The 14406-nt window shown below is 35.5% G+C and overlaps 1 protein-coding gene across 2 annotated transcripts in view; it reads left to right on the forward strand.

Annotated features, from left to right (window-relative positions):
- Nucleotides 1-3505, forward strand: part of lark (RNA-binding protein lark) — a 58439-nt gene extending 54934 nt beyond the window's left edge. For both annotated transcript variants that reach the window (XM_081760518.1, XM_081760519.1), the window contains one exon: nt 2533-3505. In XM_081760518.1, the coding sequence (XP_081616644.1) occupies nt 2533-2539 (7 nt within the window). In that variant the 3' untranslated portion in view covers nt 2540-3505. The remainder of the gene's footprint in view (nt 1-2532) is intronic.
- Nucleotides 3506-14406: the final 10901 nt, after the last annotated feature.

Below are 14406 nucleotides of genomic sequence, written 5' to 3' on the forward strand. Positions count from 1 at the left end.
ACAAAAGATCAACATTTCACATGACCAATTACATCAGGGTAGTACATTCGGAAGGGGGTCAGGCCGAGAACTTATTAGCCGACCCTCGTAAGTAAATTTACTTAATCGCCTTCAAAGGAGGTACCTTCGGAACTCTTGTGCCAGCGATCCTACGATTGCTGGAAACATCGGCGAAAGTCCTCTTTTGGATCTTCTGTGAAGTTCAGCCGTTGCGTTCGTTTTGATCTCTTCTTTGACGGGCTCTTTTGAGGCCCATTTATAGTTTTGGGAAGAGCCTTAGTGCTATACTATTTTTAAGGCTATCAGTCTTTGAAGCCGGTTTTTCTCATTTGCATATGAACTTGATGGTTGAGCGTTGCTTGATCTGTCAAATTGCGCCAACTGATCACTACAGTCCTCCGTTCAGCTACACTGTATTCGTACACTGCCTTTTAAGACTTGTTGACACTAGTTAGGTTCATAAGTAGGCAACCTAAGAATCGTACTATACAAGTCATTTTGATTGCATTACAAATACCAAAACTGCAACATTACGGAAACTTTGTGACTTCTCTTCGTATTCCATTCCGTGGCGAAAATTGTTCTAAATCCATCTCTTAATAGTTTTTCAAACTAGTACTGAATTTAGAAAAAGTCTTAAATTTTTTATTTAGTGAAATGGTTGTTCCAAAATTTGCCTGATTTGCCTGAGAAGGGGAGGGGGAAGCAATAATATTTGAAACACTGTTCACCAGTTTGTTTTGCTTAACTATCAAGTAGTGGCGTTAAAATTCAAATATTTGCTGTTCAGATAACTAATAATTAGTTGAATACTGAAAACTAATATCCAGTAACAGCAGGAAAATAATAGAATTTTAACAGCACTATTTTTTTTTTTTTTTTTTTTTTTTTTTTTTTTTTTTTTTTTTAAATGAAGAGATTATTATGCAGAGATTTTTAAAATGACTTCTGGATTTTGTTTCTCTTAGAGAAATGTGGAAGTTTAAGCAGACCATTGAAGAATTCTTAACTTTTCTGCTTCAGTTTTGTGGTAAATTTAGAACTGAAGTTCGCTACTAAATGTCAAGAAAGTGTACACTTTACATGGAATACAAAGTTAATTGGAATATAGAAGACTCCTCTGTCCATTGAACTTTCAAGCCCTGTAAAGAACAAATGTTAAGAGATTTGGTAGTAGTAAAGTAATGCCAATTAGTAAAACTTTTCATTATTATTTATACACTTGTGGATTACCTTAGATGCCTAATCGAATTCCAAATTCGTGACCATATGAAGTCTGCTTTATAGGCATATGATTAGCGGAATCCCCATCTGTGGGTCCAGTTGATACTTGAAACCAACTACATCCACACCTCAGCATACATATTCCTGAATTGAACTCAAATCATTAAGTGAAGTAATAAAATGACTTAGAGGGTCTTGCATCCCTTCTGTAGTATTATTTTAACGAAAAGTAATTACACTATCGCAATCTTTTTCCTTAACTAAGCAATCAATATAAGGACGTATCCGGCTGCAATGATGTGAACAGACTTTGGGAGAGATGGCTGAAATTCAGCCCAAATGGAGCATAGTCAGTAGAGCACGAAACATGAACATTCAGGGACGTAAATAAGGGCCCCGCATTGCGGGGTGGGGGAGAAGCCATCACGGGGCCCCAAATCGTGATGTAGGACGTACAGAAGGGGCCCCATTCCACGTTGTCTGCGGGGTGGCCCCCAAGCCCTTAGTTACGCCATTGTGAACATTAAAGTCAATGGAAAATCAATGAAAAAAACTGAAGTTCTTCCACATACCTCAGAAACTATAATAAGATGGTTAATGGAAAGCCTATTGCAAATACGTAATGGAGAGCTTAAAAACGATGTATAGCACGTAAGATAAATATGGATACAAATTGAGTAAAATCAACATATAAAGTATATGCATCTTCTGCTAATTACCCAGGGCGCCCCCACGCACAGGTTACGTGTTTGAAATTTCTCTCATCTGCATTTGGAATCTCCAGACACGATTTAGCACACAACGCGACTTTTGACCTGATCCCGTGACAGTCTGGTCCTTATGGCAAGCCGGATATGCTCTAGCAGAATTATGTAAGTCGTCTGCTACTGATAAATCGGTAAATTTGTGTCACTTCTTATCGACAGGACTATGTGATTCAGCTTATAGATATTGGATCAGTTTTAAACAAAACTTTACTTTTTCACTGGACGGTTTTGAATCAGAAGGATTAATATAATCTCAAACGACCAACCAAAAGAAGGTAATGAGAATAAACTTGCTTGGCACTATATCGCGTGTAGGACTTTTTTTTACTTGTACACTGTTGTGTATGGCACAGTGAGGGTTTGAATTTTTCACTGCAATTCACGTGTTTCACAATAAAGATGCGAAGAATACATATAATATTCGATGATGAATGAAATTTTCGTGCAGTAACAGGTTTAGAAGCAATATTCAATGACACTTTTAATTCGATTTGAGATAAATTCCAAAGTTACTACAACAAACTGTTCTTTCTTTTTCCAGGATTTGATGGGCACAATAAGGAAGAGCTACTTTTCAAAATTTTATACCAAATTGAATTAAGTTTTTATCTTACACTATACTTAAATTGATTTTGAAAACTGTATTCTTTCCAGTTCAATGTATCATAGGTGCCTGAGTCCTGATTAATTTCCAGGGTAATGTATGTTTACATGAATGCCACAACATTACTTGTGTTCCTTTTAAAAAGAGAGCTTTTTAAGAAATGAAACGCACAATGTAATTGTCGATTAAGTTTATATGTGGTGTATTCTGTAATAAGAATTGTGATTTTTGCTCAGATGTACAATGGATCAAAATATGATAAATGGTGTCTGAAAACGCCTTGCTTTTAAGATTGCTACACACATGATTTACGTGTGCTTTTGCTGTACTAAGTGATTCAGTATTTAAGACTAAATTTGACTTGTAACTTTACTTGTAGCAAATGAATTACACCAGGAAAACCAAGCTGAATTTGCTACAAAAGTAATTTTACCAAAATATATAATGAATTGTAGTTTGATTTAGAACATTCCGGTAAATCTCAGGTTCAATTTAATTACGGACGCAACAAATAATGTACCTTAAATAAAAACCATGAATGCCTTTTTCTTTTTAAGTGAGCATATAGAAATTGTAGTTTTTCATTTTGTATATGAAGAAAATAATGTAAGCGAGTTTTGCTGTATGTATGTGGATATTTGCAAGTACTAACAAAGTAGTTAAACGCATAGCTCCATTTGTAAAGGGTTATTATATATATTGATAAAGGTACTATTAAGTCGGTCAACAAACACTTGATTTCAATGATTGAAGCGTAGAGAAAGACATTAGTCGTTGTTTTAAATGTGACTGCTTGTTGATAAGTTCATGGTTTCATTATTTATTGTTTTTCTTCCCTCAAATGAACAAGTCTTTCTTGTTATGGTATGTGTTCATTTTTCACAAATTTTCAATAAAAAATTTCAATTAATATGTCAATGTTCATTTCCCTTGAACAATTTTCATAGAATAATATAATGGCTTACACCTTGTATGTTCAGTTATTTACAGTGAACAGCTTCTTCTGTTGTGTGGCTAGTGTAATAGGAATGTTAAGCGATCATCATCTTTAATTAAGGCATAACTGGAGAACAAGAGAAATGCCAAGCTATTATCTTGAATGAAACTTTCCTGGGAGCAGTCTAGAACTTTTTTTTTTTTAGGTCCCAGCAGTTGTGGCCCTTCGAATTTAAAATATAATCATATTTACGAGGGCCATTCAAAAGGAACGATCGCGCGGCGCCGAACCCCCACTATTGCGATCGCGGCAGTTAGCTCGTTCCTTCACCTCAATGTGAGCGGAGTATCAATGCTGTATGGTCACCCTAGTTGTTTTTGTAGCTATTCAAAATAGCAGTGCCATTCGAAACTCCTGCCAGATGTGTGAAGTACGGAGTCTCACTAGTTTTCTGAACGCGCAAAAAGTTAAGCCTATTGAAATTTATAGACAAATAAAGAATGTTTATGGTGATGGTGCAATAAACGAGTCATCAGTGAGTAAATGATGCATTATGTTTAATCAAGGAAGGACCAGCGTGCATGATGAAGATTGGGGTGGGAGACCATCACTTGTTACGGAAGAACTGAAGGGAAAAAGTCGAAAGAAAAAATTCCACAAATTTCACTATGAGGAACCTAAGCAAGCAGTGACAACCTGGCTCAAATCTTCGGCGACAGATGAGTAAGATCGGCATTGAAAAATTGGTCCCACGAAATGTCTTATTACAACTGGCGATTACATAGAAAAAGTAAAGTAAGGTCTGTGGCTTTGTAAGTTTGGTGCTGATACAGTTTGTTTTTATTTAACCATGCCAAAACGTTCTTTTACTTTCTGGACGACCCTCGTATTTATTGTAGAGTTTAAAGATGGAATTATCTACTAATGATAGATGTGTGAAGTATATTAACTATTAATGTGTGGTGAGTTCTAAAAATATCATCATAGTTATTCTCGTTCGATACAGTGTCATTCGACTGTAGCGAGGAAAAGGAACAATATATTGTCATTGCTGTAATAGGAAAGTGATACAACTCAAAATCAACTTGGATTAACACTGCTGCAGATTAACATAGCTGAATAAATGACATCTTGTCAAGTGATTGCTCCTTAGGGATTGGAGGATACCTTCATATGTGATGTTTTACACAATACCCTTCTTGCTTTTAACCCTTTCGGTACGGTGCGCTTTTTAATTTCATCGACTTTCAGTTAATGCATTATTGCTCCAAGACTACTTTACCCGATTGGTATGGCTAAGACCTTGTTTTTAGTAGAAGAATGTGACAATTGTATGACGTAAGTTTGATTGCAGTGTTGCCAAAAGTAGGAAAATTTAGGGGTGAAAATTAACAAAAAAATTCCCTAGCAAAACTGCACATTTCCCGCTGTTGCCACATTGGTCCAACTCGACAAAAAATTCTTTTATCTGTCAACAATGCACATTGAAAGTGTTGGCTTCCATACAAAGACTGAAAGAAAAAAGTCTCTCACATCGTACACACGAAATTTTAAAATTTGTTTCGCCTCAGAAGCTAAAATTAAAGTTATGCAGATATTGCAGTTTCCCTAATTATCCTATTCAAACTCTGTGGTGCATTCTGTCGACCGAAGACGAGGCTGGTACGTTTGTTCCAATGTAGCCAATAAGAGGAAAATCAGAAGGGGAAAATAGGATTTTTCACTTAAAATCGGGAATTAAGATTTTTCATGGCTGAAAATGCCACTATAGCACGACCAACAAGAGATGGTCTCTGACGTTTCTTACCTCATGCGGTGGGACATTGCAGCCCCCCACTTTGATACCAGTGTTACCAACCACGATCAAACTGTCTTATACCATTAATAAATTGCCACTACAGTTGCACCGAAAAAAACCTTGACACGCGAGTAGTGGCAATGTCACTGCGAGCTGTCAGAGACGTTCTCTTACTGGACGCACTATAGGAAGATGCAAACAAACTTTGGTACATCACTAATATAATATCCTAGAAGTATCATACTGATATCTAAGAAACAAAGCGTGTAATAAAAAAAATATATTGTAAACAGAAATGTAAAGAAAATAAAGAACCTAAATTTGAATTTTTGCGAGCCCGCTAATTACCCAATTTTATCGATATGTAGCTTTAAGCGAGGACTAGTGTTCAACTGACGTAAGTTGACTTGCGGTTCGTACGTACAGGTACGGATTTATAAACATAAATTTCGAAAATTTTGGATTTTTTAACCAAAAAATCGAGAACTAACAATTTACGTAATTGGCGACACATTGAGAGTTCAAATAGGTCCAACATTCAGTATCCGTATGAGGTATTGTGACGATGGGGCAGCTCTCTAGTTTCATCTTGCTCTTTATTTTCCCATATATTTGGAGAACTGCTTAGCAGTTGTCATAAGAGAAAAATATTGATATACACCAAGAGTTACTTGGGAATAATGGGAACTTAAATCTAGGGGTTGAATAAAGGCTTTTGTTAATATTAATTGAATTTTTATTTACATGATTGATTAAGCAGCATACAGCTCAGTACTTTGGAAGTTATTAAGTATTTACCGTTATATTTATGGTTAATAATTGTCTGATTTGTTTATATGATTGGTTAAGCAACATATAGCTCATTACTTTGATTACTATTGAGTATTCACTATAGTTTTTACTATCAAAATTTTTCTGAGGATAGACAGTGAAATGCAATTATACGACTGTCATTTTTAATCTTGAGAGCTTTATCGTAGGGAGACAAAACATAATTGAGTTTGATATGACATCCCCAATACAAGAAAAGGTTCTATAAGAATCTTTGTTACGTACCTTGCTGAATTCTCGTAAGGTTGAGTAAGTCGTTACTCCTCTGGTCGTTGCACTTACTGTGGAACACCTGAGGGCTGACTCTTGAATCCCACCGAGGGCTGGGGATCCTCAGACTTAAAGGATATCGGGTCACACCCAAATCTCGTGGTGATCAGACCATAAATTGCGTCAGATTCCTAAATATGGAAACCTATTGCCCTTTTAGCCTCCTCATTGGTCCTTACCAACTGCCGCACCCAGGATACGATACAGATGACACATGTACAATATCCGACGCATGATGCAATGTCACGCGTCCAAGCATCCGTAAGCACTGACTAAATTTCCTACGTTACTGCGTTGTTGCGGTCATAGTTCAATAGCAGGTATCCTGTTTTTGTATTATCAATTATCTTCACTGAGTAAGCTTCCTATAATATTGCGTCGTAGTGATAATATCAATTGTCTTCATCGTGTGCATATTTCCCTTCTCTTGTTGCTAGCTCTAAGCAAACCAAGAGAACAAAAGTGTCTGAATAAACCCATTAATTCAACTTTACTCAATTTAGGGCAAACGATAACCATATTTTAAATTTATTGCCACATTCTCACTGCTTCATAATTTTCTACTTTGAAAATTACCAAGAAGTGAGCGAGGCATGAACTTACTTTTTGAATGACCCTCGTACGCGAGAATCTTACAACTACGTCGCTAACACTATGGATTGAAAGAAAGGGGGATTCAGTTGGTAAGCGAATATGATCATATAGTAGGGGAAAAGAACTTTACAGTCGAACCTAACAGTCGTATGGTTGCATTTCGTCTTTACCAAATAGAACGATTAATGTGTTTGTAAATCATATTTGATAACATATGAATGAAATAATGATAGTGTCTCCGTAAAACTGTAATACAAGTCATAACACATAGAATGAGACAGGTGGAACACATTAAGACACACTTCAAACACAGAAAAAAAAAATGTATAGTGAATGAAAATAATAGTTACAAAACTACACTTGTTATTTAGTACATGAACGTGCAGAAATCAAAATAATCGTGATACACAAGACTTCAGAATGGAGTAAGTTAAATCATAACAATGCTCAATTATAGTCATTGGTTATCAATCAGAAGTAATCATAATCAGTAGAAATTATACAGTAAAACAGAACCTCCAGGTACATACGTGACAGATTCACATGCAGAACTAGAATTTGTCTAAATATGACTCATGACAATAAGGACTTGTTACAATAATTGATTGCCCCAGATAACAAACGTTTTGTTGTTTTGTTTATGAATTTTTTATCTTGGACGTTTACAATCTAAAATAGAGACTTTACAAGACTGGAGCACTGAATTAATTTGCCACATGAAATATTTACATCACTCATTGAAATGTTATTACAGGTATACTGCATAAAGGATTTGACTCTACATAAATCACAGGAACTATTTTCAATGATTTAAGGGCAAGGTCGTATGATTCACGACTGTATGAAATGTTTGAACGTTTAGAAAGTCGAATATCCAATGAGTCTGTCAATGAGTGTTAGCTTAATACATGCAATAAAAACAAACAAAACTGAGATGAAACAACTAAGAAATGAAGATTTGCTAAAACAAACCATGGGCTAAAGAATTAATTACAATTGCTAATTCTGAATAATGGTAAAAGAGTAAAATTTGAAATAGTAAAAGAATAAAAAAAAAAAAAAAAAACGAAATAGGGTTCCGATACCTTGTCGTGAAGCTGTTGTGGATGACAACAGTACGTATCAGTAGCAAATCCACAACAATATAGATAAAGTAGTTTAATAGTGTAATGTAACATAGTGAACTCTATTTGTAAGATCATTTTAAAATTATATATACTTAGCATTTACATGAAACATGGCTTGAAACATGAAATCAATCTTCAGTATTCATAATTGCTGTCAATTTAATTCGTATTACACAAATGAATGACATTTAATATATATATATATATATATATATATATATATATATATATATATATATATATATATATATATATATATATATATATATATATATATATATATAATATATATATATATATGCCTCATAATTTCTACTTACAAGGGGATTCAAAGAGTTACATTTAACATCCTTGTGAGATATACGCAACAGTTTGTAAGGGATCAATAGAGATCAACACCAGTTTTTATGTTGGGTAGGGGCGGATTTGTTTCCATTAATCATACTAATCATAATATCATACAACCATGCGGAATCAAAGGTAGGACTGTTGTCACTTCTCGTAGATTATATATCTCTTAACCCTTTTGGGATCTTGGCTTTTTGGGCTATTTTTTAGACTTTCAGTCAAGCAGCTACTGCATCGTCACTATTTATCCTAGGATCATGGTTCATACCTCATTCTCTTTAGAATTGAGCTGGCTTTCAAATGATACCACTTGCATGCTCATACCATATACCAGGAGCGGGAAAAATGATGTCAAAGAAAATTTTGGAGGAAAATTTTTTTCTCGCACTTTGGGCCCCTCTGGAGCGGCCCTGTGTGAACGTAGCCATCTAAAAAAAATCTGATAAATAGTAATTGGTATACTGAATTTATGTGCCAAATTTCAAGTTTCTATCATGAATTCCAAGGACGGGAGAAATTTTATCAGGAATTCCCACCATGCCCCAAATTACCGTAAAACACCATGATCTCAGGTAAAAAATTTCCTGAGACATCCCTAATTACCCTAGGGTCATGTTTCGCTCATCATTCTCTTCAGAATAGAACTGCCTCTCAGGTGGTACCATTCACTTGTCCCCATCATGTATCTAAGGCGGGAAAATCCCGTAAAAGGGATTTTTTGGTAAAAAATTCCCTTTTTAACGTTTAGCCCCTCTGTACCCACCTGTTTTAACGCAGAAATTTGGTAAATACTACTCGGTGGACTGAATGTTTGTGCACAATTTCAATCTTCTAGGTGCAAAAGTAAGCCCGCCAAAAAATATATACCCACCATGTCCCATTTTTCTCTATATAGAAGTATATTTTTCAAAAAATCCCTGAGACGTCCCTAATTACCCTAGGATAATGATTCGACCGTCATTCTCTTCAGAATTGAACTGTCTTTCAGACGGTATGACTCACGTGTCCCCATAATGTATGTGAGGCGGGAAAATGACAAACCGGATTTTGGGGATAAAAATATCCCTTTTTTCACCCTTTTTCCCCTCTGGTTCCCCCCCCCCCTTCTGTGTTAGCACTGACATTGGAACAAAAAATCTGGTAAATACTACTCGGTAGAACTGAATGTTTGTGCAAAATTTCAATCTTCTACGTGCAAAAATAAGCCCGCCAAAAATACTTTACATAACCCCCTCCCAAAAAAAGTATTACACGAAAATATAACTTTTAGACATGACGTCATCACCTCCTATGTCTGGATGCAGGACGGTCTGAAACCATACGTAATGTCTTCTACAATGTATCTGGACTTGAAAAACAAACAAACAAACAAACAAAAAAAAGCTCAAATAGAAGAGAAATAACGCAATGTACCATGAAAAATGCGTACCGTACAAAATGTACGATAAGATCCCCAAAGGGTTAACCCTTATCCGGGCAACCGGGGCCTCCCAGGCCCAGTAGCTTCATTTTTCTAAAATTTCTCAATAACCATACATATTTCGAAGACATAAAATACTGAATTATTCTATCTTTCGTCGAAGTTAAAATCATGAACATATCGAGTTGGTAAAGCTAATGTTTTTTTTTTTTTTTTTTTTTTTAATAATAATAATAATTGAAAATCTTTTCCTGACGTAACCGGGGCCTAGGAGGCCCCGTATAACTTTAGTGAAATTCCTGTCAAATATTAGATCAAATTGTCACATAATTATATATTGAACACGTGACTATTGTAGCCTTTAGTCGGAACAGTATGCGGCAACAGACATTGAATTTCGAGTGTTCTGCACTTAAAATATATACTGGGCCTGACAGGCCCCGGTTGCCCCTTTACGTTACAAAAATGTCTGGACCGGATTTGCTATTCTGCTTGGCTTACAAAAGTGTAACACGAAGTTTCGCTACTTGACAAAAATATATACCGGTACATTCTAGACTAGTCTGAACGGTAAGTGACAATAGGCATTGATTTTGTGTATTCTGCACTTAAAATATATACTGGGCCTCACAGGCCCCGGTTGCCCGTTTACGTTACAAAAATGTCTTGCCCGGATAAGGGTTAATGAATTTAATAATTAGGATATATATATTTAAAAAAAACATCAATATCAGAACTTGTTAAATGAAATGACTTTATCAGCCTGGGCTTTGAATCAGCATGCCAGTGAAACTATAAGGTTGGAACCCTGTTTCGTTATGTTTGGATTCGTCTCGAAACCGGGGTAATTGGTGTTTTTCTCTTTATGAGATTTGGGAGCGTATTCAGAAAGGAGTGAAGAAAGAAAGAGAAATTGCAGCATTAATTCCCATCCGGGGAATCGAACTATCATCTATTTGGGCCTGGAACCTCGATATCTAGTGGTGATAAACCAACTTAGCCAATTGCAGAATATTTTAATAATCTATATATAGTGTCATTAATTTCTTGCTTTCAATACAGAATTTTGTCGTGGACACTCATTCGAAATCATGGTTTTAGCTTAAAACCACAGTTGTGTGATACGTATTTCCTGTTTACCAGTTATAACGACAGAACAGGAAACGTGTGCCAAATCAGCTAAGAAAGTGCTTACAAGATTTCCATCTAGAGTAGGAAGTTTCTTTCTTTTCTCGTACTAAATTTCTCTCTTTTCAACTATAATCCTTTTTTCTGCTTTTGAATTCACACAAGAGGTACGGCTTAATAGTGAGAATTTACAGAAAATGTATTGAGTTGGATACTCATTCCTCAGAGAGTACGTGTTTTATTAATGCGCGTGAACTTGACTTTCCAATCGCAGCCCTCTTTGTCCATAACTTGTCCAATATAATGCTGTTTACCTTTCTTTAAAATATACCGTACTATTACCCACGAACTGACTTTTAGACCACCAAAATCAGCTGTTGAAAGTAGCCCCATTTGTTACCTAAAACGACATATGGTTTTCAAAAATTCATCAAAATTTGAATATAGGTTAGACAATAGAAGCTATTGGAATCAGTAAATAATGGATGAGATTTTATCAGTAATACTGATTTAGGCAATTAATGCTTTAAACCCAAGTTCCAGAGAGAGATTTTTCTGGTCGACGAAAAAATAAACATATTTCATTTTTCTTCGTATATGATTTTCAGTAAAGCTTACAGATTTGTTATGGTTGAATTCAGAACACTCCACACTACTACTTGCAATATTCAGATGAGCCGCAAATGACTTTTCAGGACATGAAAATTTTGATTGAAACATTTTCCCAGTTTTGTTCAAAGAAGCCCCTATGTTCATAGTAGCTCCATTTGACGGTACGGTTGCATACGAAACTTCTACAAAGAGTAATGAATGGTACAACACGATTTAGAATGCAGAATTTTGTGCCCTAGACTTTGCTTCACTTAAGGCGTTACTGTGGTTAATACAAATCGTGTAGGCCGTGAATTCGAGTTCTGCCTCGACTTGGGTAATTTTATTTCAAAATTTCCTCAATTCTTTCTTCCAAATTATGCTATATATAAGTGTCAGAAGTCATAGAACGGCTTTGTCCTTCCGTTTGTTAATAAGCATCTGTAAAAACGGTAAGAGATATAGAGATGCTGTTTCTTACAATCGATTCAGCGTCTCAAGAATAGGTTTCATTTCCTCCGTTAACTGTTCAAACCGGAAGTATCAAATTAGTCATTTCCGGTTTTAACGTTTACCGTCATAGAGCGAAACCTGTAACATAGCGAGAAGCAATCTCTTTTTTTACAACCCATTTAGCATCTCAAGGCAACGTACCATGACTATCGCGAACTCTACAAAACCAGAAGTGGTTCGAATTACTATTCCGGTTTGAACACATCCCAATGGAACAAATGCTTTTTTTTTCAATCGATTCTTTCTCAAGAGTATATCGTAACATCCCGTAACACACTACCAAAACTGGAAGTGGTTGAAGTTTTTTTTCAGGCTGAAACCACCAAAGCTGTTATTCTGATCTAACTACGAAAGAATACTGAATGGTCTGGTCGAGGCAAATGCGGAAATTGGCGGCGGTGTATTTAGCTGTACTTATGGAATACCTGGCAGCTGAAGTTCTTGAGTTGGCAGGCAACGCTGCTCGTGGCAAGAAGATGACAAGGATTATTCCATGTCATTTGCAGGTAGCTATCCATAATGCCAAAGAATTGAACAAGTTGTCTGAAGTGACAATCGCTCAAGGTGGTGTTTTACCCGACATTCAAGCCATACTTCTGCCCAAGAAAACTAAAAAGACATAAATATAATGAGCTGTTTCTCATACATTTAACTAATTTGGTTTCCTTACTGATTTTCATAGAGCAAAAACGATAAGATATATCGAGATGCGGTGTTTTTGCAATTGTTTTAGCGTTCCAAGAATTGTTTCTACATTAAAAAAAAAAATCAGAAGTGGTTAAAATAACCATTTCCATGTTCAACATTTACTGTCATAAAACGAAATGGTAATATATAGTGACAAACTGTTTTCAGCAATCGATTCAGGGTCTCAAGATCACGTACCATCACAACCCACGTCTATACCAAAACCGGAGATGGTTGCAATTTCTATTTCCGGTTTGAATACTGATTTCCATAGAGTAAAAAGTGTAAGATATTTAGAAGCAGTTTTTTTGCGATCAATTCAGCTTCCCAAGAGTATGTTTTTTATTTCCTCTTTACCATGTATTCAGTCGGAAGTGGTTCAAATTAGCGATTTGCTGCTTCAATCTTTGTCGTCATGAAACGAAAACGCATAGCGAGTAATGGCTTTCTGATATGGATTGAGCATCCAAGGAACGGGTTCTATCTTAATCTATTGCAACCAATAGTTATAGATGTACTACTTAAAATATTGAATTCACAGTTTGGAAGTCTACCGTAGTTTTAGAGTGTGAAACGAAGATATCTTGTTATTATGGCTACATGTATTTCTCAGTCATTCTGCAGATATGAGCAGCAAGTAGCTTCGATTTTTTTTTTTTTTTTTTTTTTATTTAAAGAAAGGTACTTCACTTACATTTGATCTTTCAGTGATCGTGAAAACTCATGTATCTATTAAAATGCTTAAAAATCGGTAAAAGCGCCTGATCTTCAACCTCTAACTTTTGATGTCAAATCTTTGATTTACGGTTATTACTTCACGATTAACAATCGCAAATATTTTAAACTATGTGTACTTTAAATAAATTATTTAAATAGATCTTTCTCATAAACTTTACTTTTTTAAAATTATTGTTCAAAGCCCTTGTATTTTAATAAGCCTTCTCCAAAATCAATGCAAATGAATTGTGCTGCCATCTTTCCAGTTCTTTTAATCTAAACGTTTGTGGACGTTTATATGTTTATGTCCAATCCTTTCGACAATGAGATCTCGGAAACTAAAGGCTCTAGAAAGATGACGTTTTCATTGATGGATTGCAAATTCTGCGTAGATTGTCCAGTTCTAATTGAATATTTAAAAAAAATACATGGCCATTATTTCTTTATTACATGTTTATGGGTACACTGGAAGTGTTGAAATTTAAAAAAGAAAAAACCTAAAGCATCATATCCTACTCATTATACATTCCAACACCACCTAATTGTATACAGGGGTTGCATATCACTCCGGCGTTTGTTTTATGGCCAAATGATAAACGAAGGATAACCATTTCTCCAGTCTAAGTTGAATCTTTATTGTTTGGAGCGTTTTGCCCAATGAACACTATATATCACTGACATTATAATTAATTGTGTGTGTAATGTAGTTGCTTATTACATACCCCTTTCAACATGGCGACAGTCACGGCTTCGTTGAGAATACTACTTTTCTTTCTTCTTGTACGCGCCAAAAATGACTTATAAACCAGAACAACTGGAAATCGTTGAACGAAACTTACACAATCACTGC

The sequence above is a fragment of the Thermobia domestica genome, chromosome 5, assembly GCF_964235325.1.
Source record: "Thermobia domestica chromosome 5, izTheDome1.hap1.1, whole genome shotgun sequence".
NCBI classification, from domain to species: Eukaryota; Metazoa; Arthropoda; class Insecta; order Zygentoma; family Lepismatidae; genus Thermobia; species Thermobia domestica.